The sequence below is a fragment of the Lissotriton helveticus genome, chromosome 5_1 (assembly GCF_964261635.1).
Source record: "Lissotriton helveticus chromosome 5_1, aLisHel1.1, whole genome shotgun sequence".
Classification (NCBI taxonomy): Eukaryota; Metazoa; Chordata; class Amphibia; order Caudata; family Salamandridae; genus Lissotriton; species Lissotriton helveticus.
This window is the reverse complement of record NC_136065.1, coordinates 1,824,160,069-1,824,176,669: the sequence shown is the minus strand read 5'-3', so window position 1 is coordinate 1,824,176,669 and position 16,601 is coordinate 1,824,160,069. Positions and strand designations below refer to the sequence as shown.

The 16,601-nt window shown below is 46.6% G+C and overlaps 1 protein-coding gene across 2 annotated transcripts in view; it reads left to right on the top strand.

Annotated features, from left to right (window-relative positions):
* Window positions 1-16,601, top strand: part of HROB (homologous recombination factor with OB-fold) — a 153,357-nt gene that overhangs the window by 28,096 nt on the left and 108,660 nt on the right. For both annotated transcript variants that reach the window (XM_078645201.1, XM_078645202.1), the window contains exons 2-5: window positions 2,644-2,694; window positions 12,099-13,343; window positions 15,586-15,669; window positions 16,351-16,491. In XM_078645201.1, the coding sequence (XP_078501327.1) occupies window positions 2,644-2,694; window positions 12,099-13,343; window positions 15,586-15,669; window positions 16,351-16,491 (1,521 nt within the window). The remainder of the gene's footprint in view (window positions 1-2,643; window positions 2,695-12,098; window positions 13,344-15,585; window positions 15,670-16,350; window positions 16,492-16,601) is intronic.

Genomic DNA, 16,601 nt, shown 5'->3' with positions numbered 1-16,601 from the left:
TTCCTGTCTTTGGACGCCGAAAAAGCGTTCAACGCAGTACACTTGCCCTTCCTGGAGGGAGTATTGATTAAGTTTGGCTTTGGTCCCAAGTTTAGGAAGTGGGTGAACCTTTTTTTATACTGACCCAAGAGCGAGGGTAAAGGTCAATGGGGTGTAATCAGCGGACCCGGGACCCGGCAGGGCTGCCCTCTATCTCCGCTATTGTTCGCCCATAGTATAGAAATAGTGGCGTGTGAGATAAGACCTGACATAGGGATAAAAGGGTTTAATACTGACCGGATTGATATGGTCGAGGAGAAAATATCGATACGCGGATGACATCCTCCTATATGTCACCCACCCAGCTGTCTCGATCCCACGACTATTCACCTTGCTGGGCCGCTATGGCTCCCATTCTGGATACACGATAAATTGGCATAGGTCAATCCTGTACAGCCCTAGGGGAGAGGAGGTATGGCCTACCCTGCCCGGCGCACTTCGGGTCACGGGCGAGGGGTTTACATATTTGGGGATATACGTGACGAAAGACCGATCAATCTCGTATCGGAGAAATATCCAGCGAGTGCTTACAAACTTCCGCTAGTGACGCAGCCTGATGGAAAACCCTTCCCCTCAAGATCCTGGGACGTGCAGCAATGTTCAAAATTATAACCATGCCACGGTTCCTGTACGCCCTTCAGAATGAGTATTTCCCCCTCTCCCGACAGGTTTTTACAGATATAAAAGAAGAGCTCTGGTCATTGCTTTGGCTGGGTAAACAACCCGGGATAGCCCTAGAGACAATGCAGAGGAACCAGTATAATGGAGGGATCTCCTTACCCAATATCGAGGCGTACTATTGGGCGGAATGTTTATCGCCGATAAATGACTGGCTTCGCGCCCCGGCGGATCACCCCACTAGATTGGAGAGAGGGACAATGGCGCAACGCACCTGTTTGCACTACATATATGGAGGAGGGGAAGGGAGAGACTACTCTCAGCAACTCGTGTGACTGTGGAGACATGGGAGAGGGTGACCAAGATGATAGGCTGGGCACACAAACCGACAAAACAGACCCAGATATGGCATTGCACATGGCTAAAGGAACGGCATAAATTGAAGGGGTTTAAAAGATGGGATGACATTGGTATATCTGTTCTGGAAGATTTGCTGAAAAGGGGAGCTTTGAAGTCCTTCCAGGCATTGAGGGTGGATTACGGATTGCATCATACTCAGTACTTGAAATACGCACAAGTACGTCATGCATGGAAGGCGGAGATGGCGCTCACATGTCCCCTGTCAGAGTATGCCCCGCTTGAGGGCCGTCTGCTGCAGGAGCACGTCTTGACTAAACTAGTTTCCCTGACCTATAAAACTTTGATTAACAATATGCCCGACGGACTGGTGAAACTGAAAGAAACATGGGAACTAAATCTGGGGGAGATGGACATGCTTGATTGGGAAGCAGCCCTGATGCACCCCAGGGAAGTCGCGATAAAGTCTCGGCTTTGGCTCATACAATTTAAAATCCTCCATAGGCTCTATTACGATAGACACCGATTTCACCGGATGGGGAGAGCCAGTGACCCTAACTGTCCATGTGGGTGCGTGAAGGGAGACTTTTATCATACCATTTGGGACTGCCGTGTAATCCAGGAATACTGGGCGAAGATATTAAGTGAATTAAGTGAAACACTGGAAACGGCCCTCCCGGTGGAGCCTAAACTGGTTCTGTTGGGAATACTAAAGGAAGTGGATCTGAACCGCCCACTCTTAATTTTCTTTACACAGGCTTTGGTGGTGGCTAAGAGGGATGTGGCTCGGTCTTGGGGCGCTCCCATACCTCCTCAACTAGATGACTGGAGAAGAGGCATGGATATCTACATGGCAGCGGAGAGGGTCACATACAAAGCTAGAGGATGCCCCAAGAAGTTCAATAGAGTGTGGGGTAAATGGAGACGATATTATGGTTTGGACGGGGGATTGTGAGAGAAGGACAGGCCACCCTGTTGTCCCTGTACATGCGGGGGAGACCATGGACGGCTGTGTGCAATGTAGAGATAGGTGGGGCACCACTGTATCCATATGTAGTGTTTCCTGTGAGATTTTGGGGAAGGAGGGTGGAGGGGGGGTAGGGTATGGTGGACGGTTTCATGTGACATGCTTGTTATGTTTGTGTTTTAAAAAAGCAAATAAAAATATATATATATTTTTTTAAAACAATATAAAGTTTGCTGGCTGCACATGAATTAACATTATTAACAGTATGACCATTCCTATTGCTTACTCAAGACTCTTTATCTCCTTGTACATGAACATTGGTGGCTACCTCTCAGGGACCAGCTTTATCAGCCATTCTAAAGATACATGACCCAGTTAGCCCCATCTGGAATTCAACACACTGATCTCTACAGCGTCTAATAAACCTAGTGGCCTGTCTCTGTCAAACAACCAGATTATTTTTGTGAATGGTTACATTGTAAGGCCCTTTGAACTGATGATGTGCCCAGAGCAGAATAGCTACAACAATGGTACACTTCTGCAGCTTCAAGTTGAGTTTCATGCTGTAGTTGAGTATGTATTTCAATTTGGAGTTGGAGGTGAGTTACGGTTTGTCACACACACAAAACGTAATTCCCACTGTGCTTTTTTTTTCCTTGCAGGCTTGGAGTTTGAAGAATCAGTGTGCAGTAGAAGAGGATTTTGAAGATGAGGTAATCCAATTGAAGTGTAAAAGCACATATATTAAAGGCAGATATGACCGTGTTTTAGCACACCTGCAAATTGATTGAATATATTCTGTCCCAAACCATATGTTTGCATTTCAGAAAGCGCCTTTTGTGGCAAGGACTCTGGAACATCATCGCAGATCATTAATATGTAGTTGAAAGCACAGACCCTCAATAGAGCAACTTGAAATAGTAATATTACTGAATCGAAATTTGCCTAGCTTATGTAACGGTAAGTTTCAATTCTATTAAGGACACGGAGGCGAGGATTATGCTATATCTTCCTTCGCTTTATTAACATAAGAACTCCACAGCAGCTTAGGAAAATATTCAAAACAGTGAAAGGAAAATGCTTTAAGTCCCAAAGCATTTGAAGGAACGTTTTAACAGTCGAAAAACCACAACTCCCATGAGTCTCTTGTGTATCACTAGTCCATAGTCCTTCCATCATGTCTACCATAGCTAGATAGCCAGTCCTCTCTTCCTCTTCCTCCTCTTTCTTCGCGCAGATCACGCATTCGCCTCACTGATCCTGCTTAGCACCCTCGTTGCCTGCCGGAAAAAAGACAGCGTAAGCGAGGGATCACAGGAGTCAAGTAAAGCTGACAGAGGAATAATCAAAGCTAAGCACACAACACAACTGCAGAAAAGGAAAACGCTTTACTTACTGCCATACGGGTGGGCAGAAAAATACTGTGTGTACTGGGTGGGATAATCCTCGCCTCCGTGTCCTTAATAGAATTGAAACTTACCGTTACATAAGCTAGGCAAATTTCGATTCTATGTCAGGACCGGAGGCTTCAGATTATGCTAGTTCAAAGCTTACTCACCACCAACTGGGCTAAATCCACCACAGGCTTAAAGTAAAACCTCTTAAAGGCGGAATCCGAGGACCAATCTGCAGCTCGCATTAAATCCTCCAAGCGAGCACCCACAGCGAACGCCTTAGAGGCCATGGCCCCTCTGGCAGAGTGTGCCCCAAACAGCTTTGTATCGATGCCTGCCTCTAGCATGACCCAACGCACCCACCTAGCAATAGTGGGGGAGGAGACCGCTTTGTGTGGCTTTCGCAAGGCAATCAATAATTGACGCTCGCCCGGTGGGCGCAATTCCAATGTTAAATCTTCATATGCTTTGAGGCATTGCACAACACACAGCTTAGGAGTGTCTAGAAAAGCTGGATATGAAATGGATCGTGACGCCGTTTTAGTGCGGCGGCCCACAGTAAAGGTAACCCCATCTGGGGAAAAAATGCGCGCTGATATGTCCAGGGCGCGTACATCAGACACCCGTCTACAAGAAACTAAACACAACAGCATGGCCAACTTTGCCGAGAGCTCTTTCAGAGACAGATAGGAGTTGGCCGGCCATGAAAGGAACAAATTCAGGACCAAATTGACGTCCCAAAGGACGGAATATCTGGGTTCTGGAGGCAACGCGAGCCTAACAGCCCGCAGAAGTCGACAAACAAAAGGATGCTCCCCCACCGGAGAGTTATCGATGTTGTCATGACCTGCCGAGATCGCTGACCGAATCGCATTAATTGTTCTGTAGGCAAGGCCTTTGTCGACTAGCTCCGCCAGGAAATTTAGGACGGGAACGAGACCCGCGACCAAGGGATCCAAATCCCTTCGAAGACACCAACGCATCCACTTAAGCCAAGCGGATCTGTAGCGCTTCGTCGTACTATCGGCCCATGCTTTGGAGAGAAGGTTCTCAGCTGACCCCGAAAGGCCCGGGAGCGTCCAACGTCTCCTGAGAGCCTCCACGCCATGAGGCGGAGCGAATTCCGCACGATGAGAGGATGCGGATCCTGATCTGGATTCCTCAGGAGGAGAGGAAACAGGGGGAGTAGGATTGGAAAATCCCAAGAAAGTTCCAGAAGACCCGGAAACCATACTTGAGACCTCCAAAGCGGTGTAATCAACACCAGCTCCACTCCTTGGCGGCGAACCTGGGCCGCTGTCCGCACCACCATGGAGAACGGTGGAAACGCAAACGGTTTCTCCCGACTCCAATCCTGCAGAAAGGCGTCCGTGGCCTCCGCGAGAGGGTCCGGCCTCCAACTGAAAAAACGCGGCAGTTGGTGGTCCAGACGGGACGCAAACAGGTCCACCGAGAAGGGACCCCAAAGGCTTTGTATCCACTGGAAAACTCCCGAATCCAGTTTCCACTGACTGGCATCCCTGAGGTATCTGGAGTGCCAATCCGCTACCTGATTGTCCTGGCCTGGCAGGTACTCCGCCGTCACCGCAATGTGGCGCGATAGGCAGTAATCCCAGAAGTCCTTCGCCAAATTCGCCAGAGCGCGAGAGCGAGGACCCCCTAGATGGTTCACATAACGAACCGCTGAAACATTGTCCATTTTCAGTAAAACACAGGCCTTGACCGAATCCTTGGTCCAGCAACGGACCGCGAAGGAGCCCGCTAGGAGCTCCAAACAGTTGATATGCAACCGTTGTTCGTCTGAAGACCAGGCGCCGCCGGTGGAGAAATCCCCGCACCGAGCGCCCCAACCCGATCTGCAGGCATCGGACTCTATGACGAGATCCGGGACCGACCCGAAGATCGCCCGACCATTCCACGCCTCCATGTGAGACAGCCACCATGACATTTCCTCCTTCACCTCCTCCGTAAGAGGAACCAACTGATCGTAGCTCATCCCCCTCCGGAGGTGCTGAGCTTTGAGGCGTTGAAGCGCCCTGTAATGTAGGGGCCCCGGAAAGATCGCCTGGATGGAGGACGACAGAAGTCCCACCACCTTGGCGACATGACGCAAGGACGTACAATCCTTTGTGATCGTCTGCCGAAGCAAATGTCTGATCTTCGTGATCTTCCGGGACGGGAGACTCAGAACAGCCTCCACCCAGTCCAAGATGAAACCCAGGAAGGTAAGACTCTGAGTGGGGATCAAAACCGACTTGGAGCCGTTGATAACAAACCCCAGTTTCTGAAGAAGGTGTACGGCCTGTCGCAGCTGCCCGGCCAACACTACTGGACATTGACCCATGAGGAGGATGTCGTCCAAGTAGACTAACATCCGCACCCCTTGACCCCTGAGGTACTCCACCACCGGATGCAACACCTTTGTGAAGCACCAGGGGGCCGATGAAAGGCCGAACGGCAGCGCCGTGAACTCGAACACCTTGTCGTTCCACAAGAACTGAAGGAAACGACGATGAGGCGGGTGGATAGGAACGACTAGGTAAGCATCCTTGAGGTCGAGCCTCACCATCCAATCCCGAGGGAGGAGCACATCTCGAAGGAGGTGGATACCCTCCATCTTGAAGTGCCGATAGATCAACCACCCGTTGAACTCTTTGAGGTTGATCACAGGCCTCTTGCCCCCATCTGTCTTGTCCACTAGAAAGACATTGCTGACAAATCCATTGGGGTGGCGCGTTGATTGACGGATGGCCCCTTTGCGAAGCAACTCCGCGACCTCTCCGTCTATCAAAAGCGCGTCGGACTCTGAAAACACCATTGGACGTGGAAGAACTTCCTGAGTGGGCCTGTCGTAGAACTCTATATGGAAACCACGGACGGTTTGCAAAACCCAAGCGTCGGCAGTGAGCAATTCCCACTCCTCGTAAAAGGCTGCCAACCTCCCCCCGATCGGAACCTGATCCAAACACAGTACACTCACCAGAGGTATGTCCCGGTCCGGAATTCTTCCTGAAACCTCTGCCGCCGAAACGTTGCCCTCTGGTGGGATAGAAATTATTGAAGTTTGCAGAGGTCTGGTACTGGCCTCTGCCGGAGCCTTGCCCTCGATTATTGGCCTGCTGGCCACGGCCGGTCGCGCGGCCCCTGCCGCGACCGGCCCCTCCAGAGAAACGCTGATGAAACACGCGCTTGATGCTGGACTGTGCTCTGTCCAGCGATGTAAAAGTGGACACGAATTTGCCCAGCTCTCTGATAAAGGGTTCGCCGAAGAGGCCCCCCTGGGCTACCGCGCCCGCCTCCGACGAGGCCAGGTCCCCCAGCTTAGGGTCTAATTTGATCAGCAAGGATCGCCTGCGCTCGGTGGACAGGGCGCAATTGGCATTACCCAGAAACACGATAACACGTTGTGCCCAATTCGATAGCACCTCCGGGGAAATGACCGTGCCATTCGCCTTCGCCTCCTCCGCCATGTCGAGGATTTTTGTAGCAGGCCCCACGGCATCCAGTAACTTATCCTGACAGGACCGCCAGGATCGGTCAATACCCTTGCGGGGATCTTTCATGAATTTGGCCAGGAAGGTGGCCATTTTCGCATCCAACTCGGGGGTCATAGCCACCTTCCCTTCCAAAGAGGGCCTCGGGCATTCCCCTCGCAGACAGCCCCTGGCTTCCTTTTCCAGTGGCTTGCGCAGTCGACCCGCAACGAACTTCGCCACAGTCTCTCCCGGTGTCCAAGCTGCGGACCGCGGATGAACAATCTCGTCCGGGTCCAGCATGCCCGACTCATCCCGAGGAAGCTCCGCGGCTGAGCCCGAAGGTCGCCAAGAGCGCACCGACTCCCCGTCATCGTCAGTGTCCGGTGAATCATACACTGGCGACGCGGGGGCCGTGTCAACGTCCCCCGCAGTGTCAGGATTCGCCAGGGGAGCAGGGGGCGCAGTCGTTGCCTTTGCTAAAAAGGCGTCCCGGAGACGCTCAAAAGCGCCTCTGTCTACCCCCTGCGACCCTGAAGAGGGTCCCTCTCTGCAGGGTTTCTTTGGTGCCGGTGGTTTCCCGCTCGAAGTTCCCGGGGGGTCAGTAGGCGCCCCCGAATGCGCAGACGCTAATTTCGCGCATTCTTCAACAATGCGTGCGGAGAGGCGGTCCTCCATGGGCCCCACCACCTCCGTCACACAGCGGTAAATGGAGTTATCCACCGCATGATAAAATTCATCGTCCTGGAGGTAGGAATAGGGTTCCTCCACATACTCCCCTTCCATCACAGAAACAAGGTGACAAGCCACAAGCCAGAAGCTAGTGAAAAAAGACCACAGACCCTCAAGAGGGTGTTACTGGAGAGGCAACATGATTTTTGGGCAGACAAAACTGACTGCTATTACTTTATGGGCCAACAGGCGTGGCAGATAGGGCTGCACCAACCCCCCAGCGCGCGGACTCTCCTCACCGGGACCGAGTCCTGCCGCCCCTCAAGCGCGCTACGCCACACTAGAGAAACTGCGGTGCACAAATGCGCCCGAAGGCGTTTCACGCGGTCAACGCCGCACTACAGACCCCAGCGGGGCGTCAAAAGGAGGAGTACAGACCCGGCGAACCAGGTGTCAGAGGGGCGAGCGAGGGCAAGCTCCGGCGCAGGCAGGCTCTTCAGCGCGGCTCCCGTAATTGAAGAGACGCGCCGAAGAGCCGGCGAGACGTGCGGGCGCCCTCTAGCGGCTGTTATCATCCACCGCACCAACGGGAAAAGAAAAAAGGTCGCGTAGGAACGAACAGAACGTTCCCGCGACCGGGGACTCTGCAAAAAAGAAAACGCAAACCATGCGACGAGCCCCAGACAAATCGTATACACGATATATACAGGAAATCTTATACAAATCTCATACAAAGGCAAAAACACAGGAAAAGCACTTATCTGGCTGCGGGAGCAGCGAAGAAAGAGGAGGAAGAGGAAGAGAGGACTGGCTATCTAGCTATGGTAGACATGATGGAAGGACTATGGACTAGTGATACACAAGAGACTCATGGGAGTTGTGGTTTTTCGACTGTTAAAACGTTCCTTCAAATGCTTTGGGACTTAAAGCATTTTCCTTTCACTGTTTTGAATATTTTCCTAAGCTGCTGTGGAGTTCTTATGTTAATAAAGCGAAGGAAGATATAGCATAATCTGAAGCCTCCGGTCCTGACATAGAATTTCAAGCACCGTCCTTGCTTGCAGGATTAGTGTTACTCCTATGCTATCTATAGTGATGACTCAGTTTTGGTTAGAATAAAGAATCTATGTTTGGAGAAAAACTGATATGTTTTGATTTTACTGTTGTTTTCAAGTTGCAGCCACATTTAACTGCAGGAGTGAATCTCAAAAGGACTGGGAGTTTAAAACCCTTCTGTAGGTTTAGCTTCTGACCATGAAAAGCTGGATACCTAATAAGAGTTTGTACATAAATGTGTTTTTAATTCATCTTATGTACAAAGTCGTGACAGCTTTGTTTTTCTTGCCTCTCCTCTTCTGCCCTAGCAATGTCTTATGTTTTCTTCTGATGCTTCGCTTGCAATCAGCTTTACTTTGCTTCTCTCCCTCCCTCACTCTATTCCTTCTCAGCAGTTAATTCTTTACTGATGCTTTTCACTGGTAATTTGCCATTTTTACTGCTGCTTTCACTGGCAATGACCTTTGGGACACCTTTATTGGCTACATATAAGAAAGGAAGTCAATTTAATGCCACACTGCAGAAAAGGCATAGTTTGCTTGAGCTTCAACTGTTGTACAAAGAAAGCATGGCATTTTTGTTATTTTCTCTTTCTTTAAAGTAATGTGTCTGAGATCCTTATTGATATAGAGGTCTCAGCTTTTGCTGGTGCAAATCGTAACTCAAAGGGTCACAGTGACTGTCCTGGGCCTGAGACAGCCATGTAACCTGCTCTTCCAAGGCTTTAAAGTCACGCGCATGCTTAAAAACGTAATAGTAACTTCTCTTAGAGTCTATGTTAAGTCAGGCCCGGAAGTGGAATACCTAAGTGAAGCTTGTCTCAGGAATAGTTAACCAGAAAGGTCTTTCCCATCCTCAGGGATTGAACCTCCTCATGGTAAGGGATTTCTCCAGTACTTGGCACTGGCGTTTCTGCATCTCGGTTTCATGTAGGCCCAGTGAGGTCACCTTTATCTTTTTACTGGGAGCCGAAATACTAAAAGTTGATTGTCCTGTTTATTTCACGAGCCAGAGATTACATTTATGGGCCACCAAAGAGTCTAAACTGCTACCTCTATCACTGCCCTCTTCTTCAGGTCATGTATAGAGACAAAACCTTATGTAGCAACAACCCTGTCCAAGCCCTGTCATTTCAGATCACACCGTAAAATATTATTACCGAACAATGATTCTGAGGGCTGAGGAACCAGTAGGCGACTACCTATTGAGTTGGGGGGGGGGGGGGGGATCCTGAAGAGGCATAGATGTAGAGACTGAAATAGTTTGCCAATCGTTTCATATATGAAACTAGCTTACCCGTCGCGCGTTGCTGCGATCTCCGAAGAAAGGAAATTCATGGAAACTCGTTAAAACATTCAATTTACATTGTCATTTTTATTGAAACTTATTCATTTTAATATGAAAAACATTTCAAAGTGTAGTTTTAATTCTATTTATTTATTCGAGTGCTTGTGGATACACGTTTTTTTGTTTTTCCGTCTGGTGCGTACATCAGTATTCGAAAGATTATGAGGGCCTTGGGGGGCTGATATTTAAAACAAAATTTATGCCAGAAACCTTCACGGGAGTGTACTTAACAACTTCCCAAAGTTTCATTGCGATCGGATGAATGGTGTTTCAATTCTATTTATTTATTTATTTGAGTGCTTGTGAATACACGATTTTTTGTTTTTCCATCTAGTGCGTACATTAGTATTCGAAAGACTATGAGGGACTTGGGGACCGATATTTTTAAAAAATGTATGCCAGAAACGGGAGTGTACTCAACAACTTCCCAAAGTTTCATGGCGATCGGATAAATGGTGTAGTAATGCATAAAGGACAAACAGACAGACAGACATACGTTCGTATATATATATATATATATATATATATATATATATATATATATATATATATATATATATATGATACCACCCCCCCTCCTTATGTTTTGCTACAGTTCTAGAGACTAAGAGCAAGAGTACAGCTGTCCGAGGCCGGAAGAGCTTCCAAGTAAAGTTGTAATTTAGGGAGGCAGGGAAGCAACTTCTGAGAAATGTTGTAAGTGAGATAAAGTATATTTTTATAGACCATAAGATATTTTTGAGCTTATTGTCGTCACAAATGTTTTGATGCTTTTGATTTGAGGCGTATTTTCCAGCAATGCCACTTTTTAAAACCATCCTAACCTTGAAACAAATTCTGTCATTTAATAGACAGAGTGCAAAATTCCCACGTTGACTATGGAGATGGAAGAAAAATCCAGTCAACCATTACTGGTCATTTAATATTTAAGCTTTAGAGAACTGAAAATAACGTTATTAAAGCGGTACCCTGTGGTATTAAAAAACGGCTGCTTACTCTGCCTGTTAGGATCAACTGATTTCTTTTTGGGTGTTCCCTGCATCCCCCTCGCACCAGGTGCACTATTACAATTCTAGACAAAGTGATGTATAATCAAGGAATATGTGAACAAAGTGTTTTTGCTGTTTGGCTAAATATCTTTTCCCCATTAACAATATTATTACAGCCTGATCCGTTTCGTAGCCTTAAATAGCCCTTTCTATCCCAAAAATGATCTGTTGTATCTTTTCCCGAAAGTCATCCTGGTGCAACTTATTTGTTGTTGTTAAATGCTTCCACCCACTCTTGCGTTTTGCAAGTGTAAAGGGAAGGCGAGTCAGGTATTTCTCTCGCCTGTGGCAAATTGAATGTTTTTAATTCCCTTCACTTTGCCCCTAGGCAATGCAAGGGGCAGGAGTGATCCACTTTGTCAGTCCTGATGGACAATTGAAGAGTGGCATTCTGTTCCCCCAGCTCTAGGGATGCTGCAAAGGGAATTAATTAATTAACTTTCACCCCATAGCCCCTGGCCAGTCTAGTGGGTTTGGACTAAAAGCCTTCATTATTTTGATCTCTCTCTCTGGCTTGTCAAACGGGCCGAGGAGAGAGATGCTTCTGTTGCCTGACATGCTCAGCCACTTATGAATAATTGAATAATCCAGCATCAACTCTCCTGCTCTGCTGCTCTTTTTACTTGTGCCAACATTGAGAAGAAAACCCTTGAGAGTGTTCAGTGAGAATAACACGGTGGTTCTATTATTCACACATGCGCAGTTCTGTGTTTGCAAACTTCCAAAAATATACATTCTTCAACATGCCCACTTGACACTTAAATGTTGCTTTGTATCTCCAAAACAGGTTGAAATATTTTCACCAAACCATAGAAAAGGCACCATATGACAGGTGATGTACCATATAAATTTGGTATCCACTCATTCAACAGTTCGTTACGCGTGGAGTAAAATCTATTTGAAGTTTCACTTTGTTGGCAAGTGGAAAAAAATGCCAGGATGAGATGTATTTGCTTACTTTTCTGCTAGCACATGTGATTTAAATTAGTTTTTGTAGGAACCCACTCAATAAATGACCGAAAAGGCACAAGGATATTATTTCCCTGCACTGAAAGCCGAGCCATGTAATGCGAAGGAATCAATGGGGATTAACTGAGTCTCAAGTTACAATTATTTTTCTTTCCAGGATTTCCTATCGGCTGTGGAGGATGCTGAGACCAGCTTTCATGGATTCACCCCTACAGTAACAAAATGTTTAAGGCCAATCTCTTCTCATGCCCAGTCTCCAAGCAGAGCTGCATTCATAGCCCATCGGGGATCAGACGAAGGGATGTGCCAAAATGTCAACAGCATGTCTCCGGTCTTAGACTGTCAGACCAGCAGCCGGTTGATAGTTGGAATGACTGTACCATCAAAGGCTGCATTCTCTCTAAGACCTGCAGGTCAGGGACAACTTCAATCTACTGCATGTATGAGCTTTAGAAGTTCAAGGCAAGGTTTTACCACGTGTAAAGATGTTTTGGCAGTACCATCTGACCGTAATATCCAGCCATTCAACCACTCCGTTAGATCAGAAAGGCAGAGTGCAACAGTGGATGAGGTGGCCGATGACGGACTTGATGATGCCTTGCTTTTATCAGCTTGCACAGAGATCGAGAGGCCAAGCCTCCATCTTAATCCAAAGGGATCCCCAGCCCAGGCCACACAGAGAGAGCAGAATATTTTTGAGGAGCCTGTGAGTAAAAGGTTGCGTGAGGACAACCAGAGGGCCATGCCGGATTCGGGCCTCTTCTTGCGAAGTGCAGAGTGCCAGAAGTCTGATGCCACATTGATAAATTCACCTTTTGAACCTGTTCCATGTAACACTAGCCTGAATCTGAGGCCAAGCTCTGTGAGTGAAATGCAGAGTGGTTGTCTTCCCGCAGCACCTTGCACTGGAACTGTAGTTCAAAGTGTCCCACTGTGTAGCAAAGCTGCACAGTCTTTTGGGATAGTTTCTGGCGATCAAGTGGCCAGACCCGTCCTGAAATCTGGGCCACCATCTCAGGTAGGAGTAAACAACACCCACCGGACCCCCACATCCCTTTGTCCCGTAAGGTCTCCATCAGAAAGCAGGACTTTTAGGCCTTCCACAACACCTGCACCTCTTCCAAGTGGTCACAGCCCGAGAGTGCCCGGCAGTACCTTTCAACAGCCTCCTAGGCGCTCCCATGACTCTTGCGCTTTAATGTCCTCTATTGCATCCCCTTCTTCATCTCCGAGGGTCCCTTGTGTATCATCTCCTGGTCCCAATAACCCACACCCAGTCATGACAAACCACTTGGTACAGCTAGTCACGGCAGCCAACCAGACACCACAGGCATCATCCAGGAGTTCATTGCGATCAAAGAGTCGGCGCTTTCCTGGACCAGCAGGCATTCTTCCACAACAGGTAACATTTCAAGTATCAATTTCTTAGTACTTAAAACTTGTAGTTCATCTGCTCCTGTGCTTATATTTTTTGATAGGTAAGGAAGCTGAAAGCTATTTAAAGACTTTAGTCCTAGAACTCACAATTTGATTGTACTTAGGAGGTGGGATTAGATCTATGATATTGTGGTACTTCAACTGTGATCATTCATCTCACTAGGTGCATTTCTAAGTAATTTCTTGAGGATCACCAATAATCGGTAATTGTATTGAGAGCTGGGAGTAAATAGTGTATTTTCTTTTGTAAGTCTGGTGGTGAATGGCAAGTGTTGTTAAAAGGCAGGTATTGATAGTTTAAAATTCCTGTTGCAACTCTACATCTTGATGATGGAATATCTAAGTATTTTGATAGAGCGACTGCTGCAAACATTGGTCGACTTTGTCTCACAGGTCACTGCCACTCCTGCCCTCTTTGTCTAGTAGCTTTGCCTCTGAATTTGGACATAGAGGACACCTTCTGCCACACAGAAGTTGAAGACAAACTAGCAATGCTTGCTGTCCGATTCAATCATTTAATCTCCTTCTTCCTCAAGCTGTTACTAAATTATATGCGTGTGACAACTGATTATGGGGATGTATTTTGATATCATACCCTTTGTGTTGCTGATAAGTTGTGGAACTATTGTGCAAAGCATGTCACCCATAGTAATCTTCACATGTATAGTTTGTTTTTGACAGGTTATGAGGCTCTTGTGCAGTAACTATTGATCCAGTCTTTTAGTTAATTGCTTTGTGGGTTGACCAATTGTGTATCCATGGCCTGGATATAATTCTAATTTAGGCGCTTGTTAACATGGGTTAGATCTTTTCTCCAGGGGCTCCCCTGCCACAATCTTGCAGTTCTTTTTCTTTTCAATAGCCATTTCGTTGGTTACCCTTCGCAATGACTTTTTTTGGGTTACCTTAATGCTAAACACCCTTATTCTCAATTATTGTTGAAGAATTTGCACCCCTTGTGTTGAACTGAGAATCCTTGGTAGAGGTGAAGTGTGAGGGAACCAGATCCTCCATTACTGTCAGGAGTGTCCTTCTGCGTTTACTTATCAACTCTGCTCACAGATGTTTGTGCTCCAAGCAGATCACTCCTACTTTATTTGTAAGCCTCCAACAGCTTCCCAAGTGAAGAACGGTGAATGATTGGCCTCCCACTCCAAACTCTTTGCATTTACAGCAAATACACATGTTTCTTCTTGCATAGCTCAGCTGTGCAGTCTTGGCCTTACTCTAATTGCATAATGTTTGACATGGGGTCTTTCTCTGCGTTTCCGAAAGTTGGTGAAATGGAAGTGGGGTAATGTGTGTAACTTGGTGAAGTACATCACACCCCAAAACAAATGGGGATAACCTGTGCAATAGACAAGGACACCCCACTGGTGTCAGGTGTGAAAATGGTTGATTTCCTGGTGCTGCAGGTCTAGTACAATTAGCAACCGTATATAAGAGCCTTCTGGGGGTCTCCTAGTCAGTACTAGCTCTGCTTGTTGTGTTTTACTCACAACCAACTATGACCTTGAACAGTGTCATCATCGCAATATGGCTGAGATTTTCGATTTTCCGTGAATAATTTGTATCACTTCATTGCATGCATTCTGAAGCACGGGCTTCTTGGTGATATGTTATTGGACTCTCTGTTAGTGACCGCATGCTCCCGTTCTTTATTTCTTTTATATATTTTACTGTCTATCTTTAGGGCATTTAATAACATAGGAGCACTTTGTGTAAGAATTCTGCTGCGTTAAAACTTTCCCTTTTTTGATATTGCGCTGCATGAAAGCCCTTCTATTAGACTTAACCTTATAGGGATTATAATTCATAGGCCCCTTTATTTTGGATTTTTCACTGAACGAGACTCTCTTCTTTGTGCTCTCTTTAGAGCTCTGATGTGCAAATGTTTTTTTCCCTACATCCTCTCTCCACCCCTCCCCCTGACATAACATTTCACTGCATGAATATCTGAATGTTCTGTGTAAACAATTGTTTCAAGTATGATTTGATCGTTTTTGGAGATTGGGCTGTGCATTTCATACACACGCTCAAAATGTTTACACTGAACCACTTTCATGAAAGAAGCACCTCCCGTATGTAACTTTTACCATTTTTTTTTAATTCGTTTTTTGTGCTTCTCAGCCCACTCGCACAATGAATACAGCTCTAATGCTAGATTTGTGGAAAGGTACTTGTACTATTGTTTCTGTCCTTCACAGCCTAGTGTGAAGAACTTGGAGGAGATCCTAGTTTCTACGCCACACACCCCAACTCACGGCGCGATGGCCAAGATGCGCACTCAGGTACGTGTTACGTTTCTAGGCTGCACAGCATCAGTCTACCCTCTGTCGCTGCAAGGCCCCCGCAGGTCTTTATTTTAATATTTGTAACAAACCCGATGTATTTTTATGTATAAAAGGTGACCCAGGTGAAAGTAATTGTTTGGCCAGTGTGTTAAGACGAAGTAACACAGGATAGTTACACTTCTAGATGTATTCTTAGAATGGAAGACAGTCTGGAACAGCGCACAAAATACCTCGCTGTAGCAGATTTGATATCTCATTCATATAATAACTTGTAATATCTTTAATTGTAAAAGAAGTACATTTTGAAAGGGGGTTTAGATGATGGGTGGGCAGGGTGACATTGGTTGGGCATGATTTATCTTTGGATAGTAAAATATTTAGTGATTTATTAAAATGTTTTGAAAAAATGTAATTGACATTGCACTGATACTTTCCCATCAAATACATTTCTATCTGACTTGTCGTTCTTCATACTGTCTCCTTATCCTGGGAGTTCCATACCTTTTTTCTTACACTATTTATGAGTGAGTGATTCTTTGCTCTCTCTGATGTGTGTTGTCTTGCATCAGATGGTCACCCAAGGGCAGTGTTATATGTGTAGCTGAAAGGGAAACAGAATGTCAACAGCAGCTTTGCTCACAAGCTGAATGTGAATATTGGTTTAATTCTGCAACACAGGAGGAGTCCAGCTCCCAGCTGTCTGTGGAAGAAGAGTTTGGAAGAGGACCTTGGATGGCCATGAAAACAGAACTTGGAATTGATGAGAAGAATCCAACTTGCTTCCTCCAGTCATACAGCGTGATTATGGTGCTGCGTAAGGTAAATGCTGTTAGAATGCCATGTGGCCAAGTAGAGAAAAAGTGGAACTAACTTTTCCAGCGCAGCCATGTACCATATAGAAAGACACTAGACTTTAGCAAGTATTCTTG